Here is a 22,077-nt window from a genome sequence, read left to right as displayed (position 1 = left end):
CTAGGGATTGAACTCAGGGACACTCGACCACTGAGCCACATTTAGAGACAGGGCCTCACTGAGTTGCTTAGCACCTTGTTTTTGCTGAGGCCGGCTTTGAACTCCCCATCCTCCTGCATCCACCTCCTTAGCCACTGTGATTTTGGTGTGTATTTAAGACATCTAAATGAAGATTTTGATTACACAGTTGGCTATAGGGTGTGGAACCAAAGTCATTGCCAAAGAGATAGTTGTAGATACAGATAAAATTGCCCCTAGGAAAGAAGATAAAGTGTAAATAGAGTCCGCTAGTCTCTGGGAAGCACTATTCATGCCTGGGTAAAGAATTGTGAGCCAGCAAAGAAAATGCTGTTAGGAGACAGGCTGGCTACATTAGAGTTGCCAGTGACCACTGAAGGCATACTGGAAGTTGGTGACCATGAATTTATGGTGAGACTGTGTGCCTTGAGGGGTGACTGCAAACAGCACTTGTTTAGTTGGGTGCAAATGCAGAGAAAGCTAATGGCAGGGCCAACCCAGGATTGTTTTCAAGGTATGTGGAGTGAAAGGCAGAGGATCCCAGGATTCAGGCACAAAACATAATGTAGCACAAAATTGTTAATAATAAAGAAAAAGACTTTTAAAAAAATTAAACAATTTTGAGAGATACATTTTATGCGGAAATATTTGTTCCCATTTCCACTATTTCTTTTGGATAAATTCCTAGAATTACTCAAACAGTAAGAACAACATTCAAAAGGGTTTTTAATGACATTGCCAATTTGTTTCCAAAGAAGTTTCCCTAATTTTCTTTGCAGTGGGGTAGTGGGTATTCTCATTTTCATTCTTTGCATTTTGACAAGCAAAAAGGATGTATCCTTTAAATTCTTATAGTTGTTATTTTCTTTTGGGGCTACTGTGTGTCTTGATAAATTTTCTTTGGTTAAGATACATATCTCATGGACATATGAGAAGCCCTTCCTGTTGCTTTTACAGAGTAATGAAACCTCATCTGGTTATTGAGTTTCGGAGTCATAAGCACTTCTTGCAAACCAATACATTATAATCTGACTTTTTCAACAAATCTGAGTCCAAAGTGTTCTAAGAAGAGGATAATGCAAAGGTCCCAAAGTCGAGAATGCTTGGGAAGAAAGCCAGTCTTACCTGAGCAGGGAGAGGGAGATAGAGGGAAAGTGAGAGAGTAAATGCTAGGAGATGAGGTCAAAGAGATAGTACAGTGTCCAAATATAACAGCCCTGAAACCAGGGTGAGGAATTTGCATTCTATTTTGAGTGAGATGAGGAACCTGTGGATGATTTTGAACAGAAGAGTGATGTGATCTGACTTTAAAGAGCTGACACTGCTGGAGAGGCATATACAGGGCAGAGCAGAAGCAGAAGCCTCTTCTGGATACTAATTCTCCAGTAGTTCAAGGGCAGAGGTGGGATCTGAAGCAGGTATAGACTGAGGACTATGACATGATACAAATAAACCCTTCCAGGTCTGTTCTTTCTACAATGATGTGTAAGCTGAGAAGCCCAAAGAGGATGCTGGAGGTTTGTCCCTTCAACTTCAAGACCCAGGATGTTGAAGGCAGGGTAGGGCCTGAGCTTGGGAGCCTTCAGCTGCTGCTTCATGACTAGAACTAGGAAAGTGTGTGTGTGTTTGTGTGTGTGTGTGTGTGTGTGTGTTTATAGCCCACGAGTCCAGTTATCTTGTTCTCCCAGGCTTGGCTCTGAGCCTCCGCTCTGTAACTCCCTCTGACGATCTTCTCTTGGGACAAGTATCTGGCCGATACTGAAGGATTGTGTCTCTAACTCACTTTCTGCCTATTTTCTCTCCTACTCATGCAGGGTGTGTGAGAGAGGGGTTCCAAATACAGAGTTTTTGGCTTTCTTATGTTCAAATGATGTCATCAGCGTAATCATTCCACAATTCTGATTAGATATCAAGTTTATCATTCAGCATCTTTAATCTTCCATTGGCCATAAATCTTATTCATATGCTTTTTTTAGAATTCGTATTTAAATCTGTACTTTGGATGCCATACTCCCTGCACTTAAATCTTATCCTCCTTGCAACTCAACCATCAGCCTATTTAGAAATCCCAATTCTCCCTGAAGGGTAACCCTGTGAGCTTTGAGATGGTTTGAATAGTGTGTAGTCATTTGATGTAACTTACTTATAAACTTTATTTTTGAGTCCATGTGAAATCTCAGCCTCTTTCCCACCTGTTTACATAAAAAATGCTCTTTCTAAACTCTCTCCCTTTTGACTCCTCCATGATTTTAGGTTAGTCTGAAGTATGATGGCTGTGTATATAGTTCTTGAGGCCTTGGGCAACAGTCATCGTAATTTACCACGTCTAGAGAAGAAGGCCTTTGCAAATATTGAGTGCCCAAGGAGAGTTGTCTCTTGCAGGATTTTCTGAGAAGATGTTAATTCATATATCAATTATTTATTGGCCCTCAGCTCTGTACTTGGTACGGACATGTTGTAGTCACTTAAGACTTAATTTTTAAAGCCACCAAAGCCTATTAGATGAAGACAGACTTTTCAACAATGAATATCTCAACTGTTTATAGGAGCTGTGATTAATTTATACACAAGGATCAATGAGGAGACAAGAAGACATTTGGTGGAGGTTGGAAAAATTCAGAGGGATGGTATTTTAGTTCTAAGGAGAGGATCCAGACTTGGAGTGAATTAAAAGGGTACAGCATGAGAAATAATTGTGCCATTAGACACAGACCTGTTTGTGAGCTCTCTACATACTTCAGTATGGGTGGGGCCTACCAGGTTGTATGTAGGAGAGAGCCAGGTATGCCATAAGAGCTGGGGTCAAAGAGATAGTGGGCAAAGGGGAGCCATGAACTGCTCTAAGCTGGGTTGCATTATGACTGTATTTTTATTTTAAAGGATTGCAGACAGTTGCACTGAACCCAGAATACTACACAGTCACTCACTTAATAGAAAGTCCTTGATAAAGGTGGGGAGGATCTGGGGCAAAGAGTAGAATGAGACTGTGCAGCTTGGTGGGGATGTGGGTGGGATGGGGGATGGAAAGAAAGGATAGATTCTGGAATTTTTTTTTTTTTAACAGTATAGAGCTATATTTATTTATTTAAAAATATTCATTAAGATTTCTTTTTTTAAATGGGTATATTCTTTTTAATTTTACATTTTTCTTTTTTAACTTTTATTTATTTATTTTGATGTATAAAAGGTATCTTTGTGATAAATTTTTAAAAAAATTCTTTTCATACATGTATATATAGAGTAATAATGTCTATGTCAGTCTACCATTCTTTCCATCTCCACCTGCCCCACCCCTGTCCTCACTCCTCTCTGTATAATCCATAGTTCCTTCATTCTTCCCTACCCATCCCCAACTATGAATTGGCATCAATTTATCAGAGAAAACATTCAGCCTTTGGTTTTTTGGTATTGGTTTATTTCACATAGCATGATATTTTCCATTTTCATCCATTTACCTGCAAATGCCATAATTTAATTCTTCTTTAAGGCTGAGTAATATTTCATTGTGTATATATACCACATTTTCTTTATCCATTCATCTGTTGAAGGGCATCTAGGTTGGTTCCATAGTTTTGCTATTGTGAATTGAGTTGCTATAAACATTTATGTGACTGTATCACTGTAGTATGCTGATTTTAAATCCTTTGGGTATATACCAAGGAGTGGGATAACTGGGTCAAATGGTGGTTCCATTCCAAGTTTTCTGAGGAATCTCCATACTGCTTTCAAGAGTGGTTGCATCAATTTGCACTTCTACCAGCAAAGTATGAGGGTGCCTTTTCCCCCACATCCTCACCAACACGTGTTAGTTGTATTCTTGATAATTGACATTCTGAGTGGAGTGAGAGGGTATCTCAGTGTAGTTTTAATTTGCATTTCTGTGTTTGCTAGAGATGTTGAACATTTTTTCATATTTTTGCCCAATCGTATTTCTTCTGAAGTATCTGTTCAGTTCCTTTCTCCATTTATTGATTGGGTTTTTTTTTTTTTTTGGCGTTAAGTTTTTTGAATTCTTAATATATTCTGAAGATTAATGCTCTGAGGTGCAGATGGCAAAGACTTTCTCCCATTCTGTAGGATTTCTCATCACATCTTGATTATTTTTTTTTTTTAATTTATTTATTTATTTATTTTTTTTTACGTTTACATAGGGTAATGATGTTTATTATATTTTTCCCCTCCCCCCCACCCCTCCCACCCCTCCCACCCCTCCCACCCCTCTTTTCCCTCTACACAGTCCTTCTTTCCTTCATTCTTACTGCTCTCCTTAGCCTAACTCTAAACCTAACCCTAAACCTAATGCTAGCCCCTCCCACCCCCCATTATATGTCCTCATCCGCTTATCAGCGAGATCATTCGTCCTTTAGTTTTTTGAGATTGGCTTATCTCACTTAGCATGATATTCTCCAATTTCGACCATTTGCCTACAAATGCCATAATTTTATCATTCTTCATTGCGGAGTAATATTCCATTGTATAAATATGCCACAGTTTCTTTATCCATTCATCAACCGAAGGACATCTAGGTTGGTTCCACAATCTGGCTATGGTGAATTGAGCAGCAATGAACATTGATGTGGCTGTATCTCTGTAGTATGCTGATTTTAAGTCCTTTGGGTATAGGCCAAGGAGTGGGATAGCTGGGTCAAATGGTGTTTCCATTCCAAGCTTTCTGAGGAATCTCCACACTGCTTTCCAGAGTGGTTGCACTAATTTGCAACCCCACCAGCAATGTATGAGTGTTCCTTTTTCACCACATCCTCGCCAACACCTATTGTTGCTTGTATTCTTGATAATCGCCATTCTAATTGGGGTGAGATGAAATCTTAGGGTAGTTTTGATTTGCATTTCCCTTATTACTAGGGATGTTGAACATTTTTTCATATATCTGTTGATTACTTGTACATCTTCTTCTGTGAAGTGTCTGTTCATTTCCTTAGCCCATTTGTTGATTGGATTATTTGTATTATTGGTGTAGAGTTTTTTGAGTTCTTTATAGATTCTGGAAATTAGCGCTCTATCTGAGGTATGGTTGGCAAAGATATTCTCCCACTCTGTAGGCTCTCTCTTCACATTTCTGATAGTTTCCTTTGCTGAGAGAAAGCTTTTTAGTTTGAATCTATCCCAGTTGTTTATTCTTGCTTTTATTTCTTGTGCTATGGGAGTCCTGTTAAGGAAATCTGATCCTGAGCCAACAAGTTGAAGATTTGGACCTACTTTTTCTTCTATAAGATGCAGGGTCTCTGGTCTGATTCCGAGGTCCTTGATCCATTTTGAGTTGAGTTTTGTGTAGGGTGAGAGATAGGGGTTTAGTTTCATTCTATTGCATATAGTTTTCCAGTTTTCCCAGCACCATTTGTTGAAGAGGCTATCTTTTCTCCATTGCATATTGTTGGAACCTTTGTCTAGTATGAGAAAATTGTATTTATTTGGGTTTGTGTCCATGTCCTCTATTCTGTACCATTGATCTACCTGTCTATTTTGGTACCAATACCATGCCGTTTTTGTTACTATTGCTTTGTAGTAGAGTTGAAGATCTGGTATTGCAATACCCCCTGCTTCGCTCTTGCTACTGAGGATTGCTTTAGCTATTCTAGGTTTTTTATTCTTCCAGATGAATTTCATAATTGCTTGCTCTATTTCTGCGAGGTACATCATTGGGATTTTAATTGGAATTGCATTGAATCTGTATAGAACTTTAGGTAGTATAGCCATTTTGACGATATTAATTCTGCCTATCCAGGAACATGGGAGATCTTTCCATCTTCTAAGGTTTTCTTGAATTTCTTTCTTTAGTGTTCTGTAGTTCTCATTGTAGAGGTCTTTCACCTCTTTTGTGAGATTGATTCCCAAGTATTTTATTTTTTTCGATGCTATTGTGAATGGAGTAGTTTTCCTAATTTCTCTTTCTGAAGATTCATCACTTATGTATAAAAATGCATTGGATTTATGAGCATTGATCTTGTAACCTGCTACTTTACTGAATTCACTTATGAGTTCTAAAAGTTTTCTGGTGGAATTTCCAGGTTCCTCTAAATATATAATCATGTCATCAGCGAACAGGGATAGTTTGAGTTCTTCTTTTCCTATTCGTATCCCTTTAATTTCTTTGGTTTGTCTGATTGCTCTGGCTAGAGTCTCAAGGACGATGTTGAATAGAAGCGGTGAAAGAGGGCATCCCTGCCTTGTTCCGTTTTTAGGGGGAACGCTTTCAGTTTTTCACCATTTAGAATGATATTAGCCATGGGCTTAGCGTAGATGGCCTTTATAATGTTTAGGAATGTTCCCATTACCCCAATTTTTTCTAGTGTTTTGAGCATGAAGGGATGCTGTATTTTATCAAATGCTTTTTCTGCATCTATTGAAATAATCATGTGATTCTTAACTTTAAGTCTGTTGATATGGTGAATGACATTTATTGATTTCCGAATGTTGAACCAACCTTGCATCCCTGGGATAAAACCCACTTGATCGTGGTGCACTATCTTTTTAATATATATTTGTATGCGATTTGCTAAAATTTTGTTGAGAATTTTTGCATCGATGTTCATTAAGGATATTGGTCTGAAATTTTCTTTCCTTGATGTGTCTCTGTCTGGTTTAGGTATCAGGGTGATATTGGCTTCATAGAACGAGTTTGGTAGGGTTCCCTCCTCTTCTATTTCATGGAATAGTTTGAGGAGTATTGGAATGAGCTCTTCTTTAAAGGTTTTATAGAACTCGGCTGAGAACCCATCTGGTCCTGGACTTTTCTTTGTTGGTAGGCTTTTGATGACCTCTTCTATTTCATTGCTTGAAATTGGTTTATTTAAGTTGTGTATGTCCTCCTCGTTCAGTTTAGGTAGTTCATATGTCTCTAGAAATTTGTTGATGTCTTCAAGGTTTTCTGTTTTGTTGGAGTATAGATTTTCGAAATAGCTTCTAATTATGTTTTGTATTTCACTCGTGTCTGTTGTGATGTTTCCTTGTTCATTCCGAATTTTAGTAATTTGAGTTTTCTCCCTTTTTCTCTTTGTTAGTGTGGCTAAGGGTTTATCAATTTTATTTATTTTTTCAAAGAACCAACTATTTATTTTATTAATTTTTCCGATTGTTTCTTTTGTTTCGATTTCGTTGATTTCGGCTCTGATTTTAACTATTTCCTGTCTTCTACTACTTTTGGTATTGGTCTGCTCTTCTTTTTCTAGGGCTTTGAGCTGTAGTGTTAACTCGTTTATTTGTTGATTTCTACTTCTTTTTTTGAATGCACCCCATGAAATAAATCTTCCTCTAAGTACTGCTTTCATAGTGTCCCAGAGATTTTGATATGATGTGTCTTTGTTCTCGTTTACTTCTAAGAATTTTTTAATTTCCCTCCTGATGTCTTCTGTTATCCATTCATCATATAATAGTGTATTATTTAGTCTCCAGGTATTGGAGAAGTTTCTGTTTTTTATTCTGTCATTTATTTCTAATTTCAATCCATTATGATCTGATAGAGTACAAGGTAGTATCTCTATCTTCTTGTATTTACTAACAGTAGCTTTGTGGCATAAAATATGGTCTATTTTAGAGAAGGATCCATGTGCTGCTGAGAAGAAAGTGTATTCGTTCTTTGTTGGATGGTATATTCTATATATGTCCGTTAAGTCTAAATTGCTGATTGTGTTGTTGAGATCTATAGTTTCTTTATTCAATTTTTGTTTGGACGATCTATCCAGTGGTGAGAGAGGTGTGTTAAAATCGCCTAGTATGATTGTGTTGTGGTCTATTTGATTTCTGGAATTGAGAAGGATTTGTTTGACGTACGTGGATGAGCCAATGTTCGGGGCATAGATATTTATGATTGTTATGTCTTGCTGATTTATGCTTCCCTTAAGCAGCATGTAGTGTCCTTCTTTATCCCTTCTGACTAGTTTTGGTTTGAAGTCCACATTATCTGAGATGAGGATGGATACTCCAGCTTTTTTGCTGTGTCCGTGTGCATGGTATGTTTTTCCCCATCCTTTCACCTTTAGTCTATGGGTGTCTCTTTCTATGAGATGAGTCTCTTGCAGGCAGCATATTGTTGGATTTTTCTTTTTAATCCAATCTGCCAGTCTGTGTCTTTTGATTGATGAATTCAGGCCATTAACATTCAGGGTTATTATTGTGATATGATTTGTATTCCCAGTCAATTGACTCATATTTGTTTTTGACATGATTCGGTTTCTCCTTTATTTGGCTATTCCTTTAGGCTAGCGCCTCCTGTTGCTGATTTGCATCGTTGTTTTTCATCTCTTCCTCATGGAATATTTTGCTGAGAATGTTCTGTAATGCTGGCTTTCTTTTTGTAAATTCCTTTAGCTTTTGTTTATCATGGAAGGATCTTATTTCATCGTCAAATTTGAAGGTAAGTTTTGCTGGGTATAAGATTCTTGGTTGGCATCCATTTTCTTTCAGGGCTTGGTATATGTTGTTCCAGGCCCTTCTAGCTTTTAGGGTCTGGATTGAAAAATCTGCTGATATTCTTATTGGTTTCCCTCTGAATGTAATTTGATTCTTTTCTCTCGCGGCCTTTAAAATTCTGTCTTTATTTTGTATGTTAGGTATTTTCATAATAATGTGCCTTGGTGTGGGTCTGTTGTAATTTTGTATGTTTGGAGTTCTATAAGCCTCTTGTACTTGGTTTTCCATTTCGTTCTTCAGATTTGGGAAATTTTCTGTTATTATTTCATTGAATAGATTGTTCATTCCTTTGGTTTGTTTCTCTAAGCCTTCCTCAATCCCAATAATTCTCAAATTTGGCCTTTTCATGATATCCCATAGTTCTTGCAGATTCTGTTCATGATTTCTTACCATCTTCTCTGTTTGTTCAACTTTGTTTTCAAGGTTAAATATTTTGTCTTCAATGTCTGAGGTTCTGTCTTCCAGGTGTTCTATCCTATTGGTTATGCTTTCTATGGAGTTTTTAACTTGGTTTATTGTTTCCTTCATTTCAAGGATTTCAGTTTGGTTTTTTTTCAGTATCTCTAACTCTTTATTGAAATGATCTCTTGCTTCCCGTATTTGGTCTTTTAACTGTTGATTGGTGCGATCATTTAATGCCTGCATTTGCTCTTTCATCTCCTCCTTCAATGCCTGCATTTGCTCTTTCATCTCCTCATTAGCTTCCCTGATCGTTTTAATTACGTACATTCTGAACTCCCTTTCTGACATTTCTTCTGCTGTGCTGTCATTGGGTTTTATTGATGTAGTATCTAGGTTTGTTTGGGACATTTTCTTCCCTTGTTTTCTCATAATGGTCAGTTGTCAGTGGGACCCTGAGATATTGCAGTTTTCCACTATTGGCTTATAGTGTCCCAGTAGATTTCCAGTGTATCACCTCCCAGCCTTCAGTAGCCTGATGTCTTGGAGGAATCTGATAAAGCAGCTCATTCGAAGAATACTGCCCCTACTGGTTCCACGTTTTGGAACTGGCTCTGTGCGGAAATGCTCTCACTGTGGGCCTGCACCATGCAGCTGGCCGTGTGGGAAGAGCCCACTGCCGGAGTGTGGAAGACTACCTTGGGAAGACTCAAGCTGCCCTGCCCGGCTCTGCTAAGCCACCTCTATCTGGGCCTGCCACCCGGGCTGAGCTTTACCCAGTGGGCAGACTCACCCGTGGCTCCACTTCAGTTCGAGTCTCTCAATGCCTCCCCTTCTTAACTCCTGGGTTGTGGAGCGACCGGAGGTGCAGTCTCCCTCTAGGCCGCCATCTTGGATCGCCCCGCGAAGAGAGCCCGCAGCCGGAGTGGGCAGTGCCGCCTGAAGAGGTCTCCGGCTGCCCTGCCCTTATCCCTGAGGCTGACTGCAGATCGAGGCTCTCCGCTGGTTCTTTGCAGGAGTACACTGCACTGCAGGGGCTCCGGGACTCGGAGCGTGCTCTGTTCAGACAGGCTCTCACTAGCGGGCCAGTTCCGTTCCGAGAACCTGGAGAAGCTGGCTGTGTGGGCGGGGCCCACCGCCGGAGTGCGCAGGACTGCCTGTGGATGACTCTAGCTGCCCTGCCCGGCTCCGATAAGCCACCTCTATCTGGGCCTGCCACCCGGGCCGAGCTTTACCCAGTGGGCAGACTCACCCGTGGCTCCACTTCAGTCCGAGTCTCTCAATGCCTCCCCTTCTTAACTCCTGGGTTGTGGAGCGACCGGAGGTGCAGTCTCCCTCTAGGCCGCCATCTTGGATCGCCCCACATCTTGATTATTTCTTTTGCTGTGAAGAAGCTTTTGGTTTGACACCATCCCATTTATTGATTATTGATTTTACTTCTTGTGCTTTAGGAGTCTTGAGGAATTTGTTTCCTAAGCTGAGATGATGCAGATTTGGTCCTACTTTTTCTTCTAGTAGGCACAGGGTCTCTGGTCTAATGCCTAGGTCCTTGATCCATGTTGAGTTAAGTTTTGTGGAGGGTGAGAGATAGGGATTTAATTTCATTTTGTTACATGTGGATTTCCAGTTTTCTCAGTACCATCTTTTCTCCAATGTATGTTTATGGCACCTTTGTGTAGTATGAGATAACTATATTTATGTGGGTTTGTCTCTGTGTCTTCCATAGATTTTCAAAGTTTTAAGAAGGGTCACTTGACAGGACAGAGTGAGAGATTTCATGTGAGTAACAAGGAAAAGAAAATAGTAAAATTTGGGAGAAAGATGAATTCAGTTTTTAAATGTTAGAATTTCAAGTGCACGTGGGACTTCTAGCTACAGAGTCCCAGCAGATAGCCAAAGATTTGAGACAATTAATACAGAAAAGTATTGAGATAAACATCTTAATCTTAAGGTTCCTTAAATCTTTGATGTTCTCTCTCTCTCTCTCTCTCTCTCTCTCTCTCTCTCTCTCTCTCTCCCTCCCTCCCTCCTTTCCCATGGTGCTGGTATGGAACCCAAGTCCTCATGCATGCCAAGCAAATGCTCTACTACTGAGCTATACCCTTAACTCCTTGAATTCTTGATTTCAATGAGCTTCCTCAGTCTTCACTTCCCCAAACTATATCTATAGTCTTGTCTAAATCTTGACATCCTCTTCACCTGATCTAAATTTGAGGAATTAAAGTCCAATGGCAATCTGACCCCTGGTTCTTCCTATGTTCAAGCTCTGTAACTACTTTATAGCCATGTCTTTTCATTTAGGTCATTAAGATTTAATGTCCCTCTACTTTTTTTTTAAACTTTGTCCAGTAGAGCTTTGTAGTGTTATTTCTTTCTCTATCTAGTCTAGACCATAAAACAGCAGTCCTACCCTTTATTGTTCAGAACATATAATTTTCTAATTCCCTTATTTTCTGATAAACCCATTCTGCAAATTCTAAGTGTTTGATCTGGGGTACTGGGTGCTAAAGGGAAGTGACGATTATGCTGACAGGGGCCACCTCTAATGTGTGGATTCAGTGGGTTCCTCAGCAATTCTGTGTAAAATTTCTACATAACTCCATCTACCCTAACTAGATTCCTCTTCTAAATCTGTAGCATGTTCCAAACGTTCACCACTTTCTTCCTACTCTTCCCACATTGATACCATGCTGCAAACTTGACTAACAGTCTTTCCATTTCAAAGACAAAATAGAAGGAATGTCAAACTCCTTCAACCATACAATACCACACCTTGAAATGTATCCGTGGGAGCCCTTACACTTTCTTTCCTCTGGCCACAGAGAAGAACATAACTAAGGATGTTAATATTCAAAGATCAATCTGTGTTCTCTTCCTGATCATTTCTCTTTCAATGATTCCTTCTTTCTCTTCTACATCAATCTATCTATATTGTCATTTACTCTCAGTTTTGCATTTGCTGTGACTGAAGTACTTGACAAGAACAGTGTAGAGGAGGAAAAGGTTATTTTGGCTTATGGTTTCAGAGGTGCAGTCTATGATTTGCGGAGTCCATTGCTCTGGGCCTGAGATGAGGCAGAACATCATGGAAGAAAGGCATGTCAGAGGCACCTCATTGTGGTCTGGAAGGAAGGAGAGGGGTAGAGGTTGAAGGGAAGATGCACCCTTCCGGGGCAAACCCACAATGACCCACCTTCTCCAGTCACATCTCACCTACCTACAGTTATGACCCAGTCAGTCCATTCGAACTAGGATGGACTGATTAGGTTACATCTTTCACAGTCTAATCATTTTACCTTTGAATATTCTTGCACTAACATGGGGGCTCTTGAGGGACTCCTCATACCTAAACAACAAAGCTTACCTTCTCCATGCTCAAGACTTCTTAAAAAAAATGAAAATCCTCAGTTGCATCCTCCAGTTGCCAATCCCTTCTGCAGATCCAATGGGTCAGTGTCTTCTTATGTTCTTCTACCTTTAAACCAAATTTCACAACTTTAACACTGTTGATATTTTGGGCTTCATAATACCTTGTTGGGGCACTGTGTACTGAAGAATGGTTAGCAGCATCCCTGGTCTTACCAACTAGATGCCACTAGCACTTCTCCTACCAGTTGTGACAACCAAAATGTCTATAGACACTGCCAGGTGTGTGTCTGCAAATGTATCAATTGAGACTAAACTCAGAACACTGGCTGTTTAAATAGGCATGCACGGGGACTCTGAACAACCCTTAGGAATATATATATATTTTTTAATCAGGGGAGAACGTAGCTGATTTTACTACTAGAGTGACCATGATAGCAAATGATTTTGTTTTCTTCAGAAGCTATGCTGATGGGAAGCCCAGTAGTTATAAAGAAAGAGGATGTGAAAGATGTTACTCTGGGGAATATTTAGAGTGGACATCAAGAGACCTATGTGGGTTTTAGTCAACTTTTGCCACTGTGACTAAAAGACCTGACAAAAACAATTAATTAGAGGAGGAAAAGTTTATTTGGGAGCCAGTGGTTTCAGGGGTCTCAGTTCATAGACAGCCAGCTCCGTTCCTCAGGGCTGAAGGTGAGGCAGAACATCCTGGTGGAAGAGTGTGGTGGAGGAAATCACCTGAGGACAACCCAAGAGGAAGGAGAGAGAGAAAGAAAGTGGGGGAGACACCCTGCTCAATAAGGACAAAATATAAACCCCAAAGGCACGCCCCCAATGACCACCTCCTCCAGTCACACCCTTCCTCCTCCAGTTACCACACAGTTAATCCCCATCAGGGAATTTATGCACTAATTAGGTTAACCCTTTTATAATCCAATCATTTTATCTTTAAATTTTCTTGCCTTTTGTCACGTGTGAGTTTGTAGGGGACACCTCACATCTAATTCATAACAGTGTGACTTTAGGTTATTGAAGCATATCTGTGGCAAGACATGTACCGTTGACTTTTCTTTCCATTAAGGTAAACTCTTTCAGATATTATTTGTACTGGGGGACAAGATGGAGAATTCTTTTCACTGTGCTTGATGGAATAGTGACAGGACCTGAAGGAAGAGAAACATGACCCTGAAGAGAAATGCATGTCCTCTGAAATGTGGTCAATTTTGAATGAAGTTTACATATATTAAAGCTGTTCACATATCCAGGATGCTCATTTTTTAATCTTTGTTTTTTAAAAGGACTGTGAGTTTAGGTACAAGTCATAGAATAATACTAATTAAGACAGAGAAGGAAAAATGGTCTTGTAGAACATTAAGTGCAGGAAGTACCCCTTTTAATTTCAGCAACCAGCGTTTATGTATGACTGCCATTGGATTCAACTCTCTAGATTGTTCCCTTGAGCAGGATAACATGCAAGACTGCATTAAGAACACTAGAATGCTTGTGGTGAAACTGGGATTAAATGTGATACCAAAGAGGACTTGAGCTGGATGTTTTATTTAGAAGTCTTTTCTGTGTTGTACAAGCTTTACTGTAACTTTTGAAACCTAATGACATGGTGCCCTGGAAAGATGTTTTAAATCAATTATTTGTAATTTGTTGAGTGCTCCCTATCTTTCAAATCCTGGGCTGAAATCACAGAAATCTAATTCTCCCATAAATTTTGTGAGATGCTGTGTTGTGACGGAGCCAACTTATCCTGGCTCGCAAGAGTAGATTTTGCACATGTCTTTCCAACTCTGCATTCAGGGTCTCTCTTCCTCCCTTCCTCCCTTCCTCCCTTCCTCCCTTCCTTCTTCTCTTCTTTCCTTCTCTCCCTCCCCTATTTAACCTTTCTTTCTCCCAGGGAACTGGTTGACCAGAAGTACACTGAAGATAGATTCTTATTGTTCTCATTTTACAGCTGAGATTCAGGTTCAGAAATGTAACTCTCTGAATGAGTTTTACTTTAAAAACCACATAAGTTCTTGGGCTCCTCACTGAACATAAATGGATGATAAGATAATCTTTGAAATTTGGAGTATGGTGTGTTTCAGAATATTTTTCTTCATGCTTTGGTTTTCTAACATATATTTCCAAAATATTCTCAGCATTTGAGTTATTAAACCTGTTCTAGCACTCACCAGTTCTGTGTTCTCAGCCACTCAGCCTGGGGGATGTGACCAGTGACCTTTAAGATCCTGCCCATTCATGCCAGCATTAAAATTCTTATGCTTCTAATGACTAGAATATGTCCCATTTTAAAAATATGAATTCAGAATATCTTAAATAATTTTAGTCTAATGTTATTGAAGATGTAGCTTTGGAGGTGAAATCTGTCATTTTGTTCTTTATTTTGTTTTAAAAGTTTCACAATCTGAAGCTGACAGAATTCTATTGTGAGGGAAACCCACTTTTCCTGAAGCAGCCAACTGTTGCTCTGCAACAGGAGGACGTCTGGAGTCTACAGGTGAGGGTTTACCTCATTCACATAAGTCTTCGAACTAAATCCATGGTTTTAAAGTTTAAAAGGCTTTTCTTTTAAAGCATTATGGCCAAGCCAGCAAATGATTTATGTAACCCAAGACCATTGGCAATGTGGATCCTACACATAATTTTTTGACTTGCTTTCAAAATCCAGTGTAATCCTATCTGATTTCTAGAGTGACTAAACATAGAGAAATATTTTGTTCAATGAAAAGAAAAGAGTGGACTTTAGTTTTACTTTGGCCTTCTAACTACTTTTTCTGTACCATTTAAAGATGCATTTGATTTGTTTTAGTGGAGTCTTCATCCCTTTTCATCCGTCCCCATTCATGATGAATGAATGAATGTGATTCAGAACTCATGTTTACTTTAGTTTACTTTCTTTTCTTTTTTCTTTCTTTCTTTTTTTTTTTTTTTTTCCTTTTGGCACTTGGGGGTGAACCCTGGGGGCAGAGGGAGAGGGGGCTTAACCACTGAGCCACATACCCAGTCATTCTTATTTTTGAAACAGGGTCTTGCTAAGTTGTGGAGGGCCTCACTAAACTGTGGAGGCTGGCCTTGAGCTTGCAATCCTCCTGCCTCAGCCTCTTGAGTTGCTGGGATTACAGGCTTGTGCCACCATACCCAGCTCCATGTTGGTGATAGTAAAAGAAGAAATAGGAAAGCATAGTAGAGCATTGCATTCATAATTGACAAATTATGGATTGCAAATGCTCTCATATTTGGGCATCATGAATTTGAACTTCCCCCAGATCAATTTGGGTCTGTAGCTGAGCATGCAAGATCATCATAAGACTTTCAGGAATTGTATAGGATTCACATTTCCTGCTGTAGGAAACAAACAACCCTTTTCAGTGGCTTAATTTATTTTAAAATACATTTTCCCCGTTTTTGCATAAGTCATGCATGCTTATTACTGAAAACTAGAAAATAACAAATGGACAAAGAAGAAAATAAAAATTAGTAATAATATACTGCTTTAGGAAAAGATTCTTACCATGAGTAGAGAAATTAGAAATTGATAAAAATACTCAGAATTGTGGCATTCAGAGATATAACCACTCTTCTCTGTGACATTATTGTTTTAGAACTTCCTATGCATATAGAGTGAGTTTTAAATTAAAAATGAATTCAAACTCTACACATTAGAGATGTGTTTTTTCACTCAAAATATTGTGAATTTCTTTCCAGTCAGGAAAAAAGAGACTAAGACATCTTTTTTGATGGAAATATGATATTCTGTCCTATCATATAATTTTAACTTTTCCTCATTTGAGTTATTAATTTTTGGTTTTTTGGTCTTCATAGACAAGGCTATAATGACCATACTCAGAGTAAATGTCTAGCTTATGTCCACATTATCTCCATGAATGAAATTGGTGTGGTGAAGATTTGGTTTCTTCTACATATTTGTTCTTTTCAAATGCCCTTACAGAGAATGTTTACATAAAAAAGCATTAGTTCATACTTTGGTGTGGAAAAAATACCCTTTTAAAACTCAATCCTAAATCATTAAAAAACTGTAGTATTCAATTTGTTTAATTCCTTATAACTGATTTTTCCTCCTGTATCAAGTATTTCTGAGTAGTATCAGCAACTAATACTTATTTAAGCTTCCTGTGAGCAAGGCACTGTCCTAAGTATTTAGCAGGAATGGATAGTGCAGTTCTTCAATAATACTAGAAAGGGTAGGTATCATTAGGGTCCCTTTTTTATAGCGAAACAGACCCGGAGAGGGTATATAACCTGTTCAAGTTCACAGAAATAGTGTTGGGACAGTGATATCAACTTAAGCAATTGAACTTTAAACTTCTACTGCAATATTGCCTCAGATTGGATGAAAAGGTGAGAGAAATGGAGACTGGGTATTTCTGTGTTGGAGGATATTCTGGTTTGTGGAGAAGGCTTGATCATCAGGTAACCCAATGTGGCAGTAATCTCTGAGAGAGCCCTCAAGGGGAAGAATGTTTCTAACACTCAGGGTGACACAGCAATATTTTTTTCTCTAATTTTCAAAATTATAAGGTCCAGAAGCACAAGAGCTAATTTTATTTGCACACAAGTATCACATATTATATATATATATATATATATACATATATATACACGCACACACACACATATATATATATATATATATATATATACATGCTTATATTTATAAGAAATTACTATGTTCTTACAATGTATTAATTACTTGGGTACTTTTAAAAGTATCTCCAAGAATTTTTCTTAGAAAGGTGACTTAAATTGATTACACATTTTATATTTGTACTTAAAGTCACAGTCACTTTAACTAGGTATTTGGTTACTGTTATTGATTAAACAAATGCCTTTGGGTGTGAAAGAATTATAGAGTTTGGAAATAGTCTATGAATTGGTAGAGAATTTTTAATAACTTCTTCACCTCAGAGATATGTAAACTAAAATTGAATGTTCATAACTAGATTATATATTAACCAGAATATATTTCATTAGTAGCTGCCAGGTTGTTTTTACCAGTGTTAACTAATTGGTTCTAAAAACTCTATGTGATGGTATTACAAAAAATCTTTATTTTCTAAAGGAGGGATCCAAGATTGGAGAAGTTAAAGACTTGTCCAAACAGGGTTGCATAGCTTATAAATCCTAGAGTCAGGATTTGAACCTCTGTATTTGTCTGACTCTGACACTAAATGTTTTCTGAACGCCTTAATGCCCGTCATACACAAAGTGACAGCTTTTTTACAATAGTTACAAAGTCTATCATTCCCTCTAAGATTTCATATTTGTTTCTACATTTAAAATTTTTTATCCTTATATAAATGCAATGCACAGATGTGAAATTTCATAACAAAAATTAAATAATCAACATGTTGAGAAAAAATAAAATAATTCCCATGGGCGGGCTGGGGAGATAGCTCAGTTGGTAGAGTGCTTGCGTTATAAGCACAAGGCCCTGGGTTCAATCCCCAGCACTGCAAAAAAAAAAAAAAAAAAGTTCCCATGAAAATGATTCCAATTTATGATGGATTAGAAATAGGAATAACTGACCTGCATATAGTTAGCTTACAAATATTCTAACAATAACATGTAAGTTGTTCAAAATGAACAATTTATTTGCCCGTATAAGATTTCCTAATTTTTAATAACCCTGTAATTGGCTCATTATTAAATTGTTTATTGCCCCCAAAATTCATTGAATGTATCTCTAAGAGGTATTCTAAAAGATACTATTGTTCAGGTAAACAGTATTTTACTTTACATATATTTGCATTTCCAGGTAATAACTTTACTTTGTATTTTAATGGTATACATTTATTTTTCCAAAGTAACACATTGGCAGTAAATAGAAGAACATAAATAAAGGCTGATGTTAAAATTGTCAAGATATACCAAGTGCAACAAACAAGTTTGGGTCCAGCAATCGTAAACGGGAAAAGCGATCTATATAAACCTATTTATAGGTCCCCTGCATTTCAACAAATTCTATTTGGGGGTAGTGAATACTTGTCCATGAATTTTCTGCAGCTTTACAGTGAGACCTAGCCCCTGAATTCATGTAGCTAACAATGTAACTCTAAAGTGAGTATTTTATTTAGAATCCCCAGTTATGCTCTGCTTAAATAGTTTAAGAAAGGGTGGCATTGAACACATCTGAGTTAAGAAGTCCTGGTAATATTAGTGATTTCAAATTTATCCTTCCAGCTGACCTCAGTCCTGTAACCATCCAGGAGAATGAGCTGAAGTGGGTAAAATGTTGTGCTGTTGAAGGATCGGACATTTAAGGAACACACACTCAGGGTTGTTTGCAGCATAAAAGCAGTTCCCTAGACTCTTGTTAACTGGGAGGGATAAGGTAACAGGGAACAGACCTATAGCAATTTGTAGGATTTTGTTTTTATTTTAAAAATTTTAGATTTTAGTTGGGGTTAATGAATGAAAGAATATGTATGTATGTATGCATGTATGTATGCATATATTCCCAAAGATTCCCATCAGAGCCTGATCAGAGCCCATTCTGATCCCACTGGGAAATCTTTCAGTTCGGCCAGGAAAAAAGTGTCCCCATGTACTATTGGCATTTCAAGTAGTGTTTGTGTAACATTTATACAGGACTTCCATCCTACTGGCATAGACAATGGGCAGCATTTAGGGAATGAGGCAAATATTTGTGTTCTTTGCTCAGTCAGTGAAGATTCAATGTTATATATTATACATTTTTACTTTAGGATGATGATACCTTGCTGATGGTCCTGGTGAAAGGCAGCTTCCATTTCCTTTACCTCTATTATTATTTAATATTATTATATTATGATTGCACAAATCAATTTTCTGAACAGGTCTAAAACAGGTTGAATGCAGAGATTTAGTTCATGGAGGTTATTGCTCTTGAACAAGGTGGCATTGTTCAGGTACTTAATACAGCTAATCACTTAAACCAACCCTTTTTAAACTTTAACATGCACACAGAGAGATTATTTGGGGACTTTGTTGAGATTTTGATTCAGCAGAACTGGGATATAGCCAGGATTCTTCTTTCCTGATAAGCTGCCAGGTGAAGCAGATGATACTGACTTGTAAGCCATAATTATAAAAATGATTTAGACCTTAGAGAATGTGATACACTCAATTTTTTATTCTAGTCAGAATGTTTGTGCAGTCCTGCTTACTGTAATAAAATATAACAAATTTGAACTTAAACTATATATTACTTTATAAAACAGGTAATGCAAATTTATTGTGACTTTAATTCCTTATATGTGAGAGACATAAATATATTACCATGGAAGCAGCTTACTTATGTTACTTAAAACCAAATGTATTTACAATGCCAGTCATTTACAACATAATTCGTTATACTGAAGAATCTTCATTTAACAAAAACTAAGGAATGAGATAGAAATTTGAGTTAGTAAAATGGGAATCAATGTAATGTAAAATTAACAAAAACAATTTTAGAAACCATGTTCTTCTTTTTTAATTTAGGAAATAACATCAAGATATGTCATGAATCAGCTAGCAGGAAAACATCCTTTCCTAACACGTGCCATAGAACAGTATCCAGAGGTCAGGAACTTAATTTCTCAGGCAAAAAAATGTCCAATATGTGGAGAATTTTTTTTATCCATATGGCTGGAATGTGTTCGGTTTGTTCCTCCACCAAAGGTAAATGGTACTTTTGTGTAAACATAAGCATAAGATTGATCCACCACTCTGTTTTGTCCTTATTGAAGTCAACCTCTACTAAATAGATTTATATCTAAGAATTGATGTCTATGATATTATAATGTTAATTTGGGGTAGACAAATTTGGATATCTGCAATGATCATCATGACCTATTCCATTTACATTTAAACTCTCTATGAGATCACATACATTCTATCAAAGTTCCATGGAAATTGAAAAATTTTTATCAGTAAATCCCTTTTGTTCATCAACCTGGTTAATAAAACCTAAACTATGTTTCCTCAGAGAGGAGAATTTTTCAGTAGTCTGTATTGCCATTTGGATGGAAAACAAGTTACTCTTTGTCTTAATGATGTTATAGAACACCAAGTTTGCCAGGATGTGAGCTACAGCATTATGTCACCTGGAAGTTGATTGAGCACCCCTGGCCAGTTTAGAGCTCATAACTCAGGGTCTAGAGCAGTGTTCAGTAGGCTTCTTTTTCTGTAAATAACCAGATAGTAAAAATTTTAGGCAATGTGGTTCCTATCACAATTACATAACTTCATGCTTAGTAGCATGAAGGCATCTGTGGACAATGTGTAATTAAACATGTTTATGTTCCCATAAAACTTTATATATGAACCTAAATTTTTAATTTCATATAATGTTCACATATCATTAAATATTTTTTTGCCTAATTGTATAAAAATGTGAAAACTCCAGCTCATGTGTCTTATGGAAACAGAATGTGGGCCAGATTTGGACTGGGGACTGTAGTTTTCCTATGTTCTAGGCCATCCAACATTTGTTCTTGATGTCATAATTTCCTCTCCACTTTTGGTGAATACTGGCCTTTCTTGGGACAGCACATAGTGCAATGGTTGGTGATAATGTTAAATAACTGAGCAAACACAGATGCAGTTCCTGGCATTCTGAAGATCATCATCTGGTGAAAGAGGCCGACATTAAACAAGTGAACACACATGTAATTTTAAAAATTGTGACAAATATTGTTACATGGAGGAGTAGTATATTAGTTTTTTAAGGCTGATGTGAGAGTACCGTAAACTGGGTGGCTTAAGAAATTTATTCTTTCACTGTTCTGGAGACTTGAAGTTCAATGTCAAGTTATTGGTTGTTTTTTTTCCTTCTGATAATTGTGAGGCATAGTCTGTTCTAGGCCTCTCTTCATGACCTGTAAGTGGCTCTCTTCATTCAAATGTCTTGTCACGTTGTCTTCCTTCTGTGTGTATCTGTGTTCAAATTTCTCCTTCTCACATCTGTCATATTAGATTAGGGCCCACACTAATGACCTCTTTTTTTTTTTTCCCCACTGTGGTACTGGGGATTGAACTCAGGGCCTGAGCATGGTAGGCAAATGCTCTATCACTGAGCTACATCCCCAGCCTAATGACCTCATTTTAACTTGACCACTTTTGCGAAGGTTCTGTCTTCAAATAAGATTACCTTTAAGGAACTGGGAGTAAGGATTCAACATTCAACTTTTTGTGGGGAGGGGATACAATTCAAATCATAACATGTAGATGTCATAAACAGGGAATAGAGAGGTCCCTTTTTAAAAATCTGGGATAGAGGAAGACCTCACTGAGCAAAGGACAAGGAGTTGGTCCAGTAAAGAGGTGGAGAAGAGCATGTCCAGCTAGCGAGTGGGAACAGTGTGTGTTAAGACTTTGAAGGGCTGGGGATATAGCTCAGTTGGTAGAGTGCTTGCCTTGCAAGCATAAGGCCCTGGGTTCAAATCCCCAGCACACCAAAAAAAAAACAAAAAAACAAAAAAAAACAAAAAAAACCCACTTTAAAAAAAAAAAAAAAAAGACTTTGAGAAGGGAGATCACTTCTGATTTGAGGAACTGAAAAACAGTTCAGTCTGACTGGAGAGTATTAGTTTTTTTTTTTTTTTTTTTTTTTTCCCGGTGCTGGGGATTGAACCCACAGCCTTGTGCTTGTAAGGCAAGCACTCTACTGACTGAGCTATCTCCCCAGCCCAAGAGTATTAGTTGATGGGGATGTTGAGGTAGGCAAGAGTTGTTTCACAGAATATCAAACAGTCCTCATTTAGGAATTAGACTTTTATTCAATATCCAGTGAAACTTAGCTGAAGTATTTTAAATAAGAGTGACATATTCTGATTTATATTTTAAAAAGGTAACTTCTGAGTGGAGGAT

At 37.8% G+C, this 22,077-nt stretch overlaps 1 protein-coding gene across 2 annotated transcripts in view; it reads left to right on the top strand.

Annotated features, from left to right (window-relative positions):
- Lrrc69 (leucine rich repeat containing 69) overlaps nt 1-22,077 on the top strand; it is a 104,272-nt gene that overhangs the window by 65,824 nt on the left and 16,371 nt on the right. For both annotated transcript variants that reach the window (XM_047530857.1, XM_047530761.1), the window contains 2 exons: nt 14,621-14,722; nt 19,708-19,887. In XM_047530857.1, the coding sequence (XP_047386813.1) occupies nt 14,621-14,722; nt 19,708-19,887 (282 nt within the window). The remainder of the gene's footprint in view (nt 1-14,620; nt 14,723-19,707; nt 19,888-22,077) is intronic.

The sequence above is a fragment of the Sciurus carolinensis genome, chromosome 1, assembly GCF_902686445.1.
Source record: "Sciurus carolinensis chromosome 1, mSciCar1.2, whole genome shotgun sequence".
Taxonomy (NCBI): Eukaryota; Metazoa; Chordata; class Mammalia; order Rodentia; family Sciuridae; genus Sciurus; species Sciurus carolinensis.
Note: the sequence above shows the minus strand (reverse complement) of the source record. Positions and strands in the feature narration are given on the sequence as shown.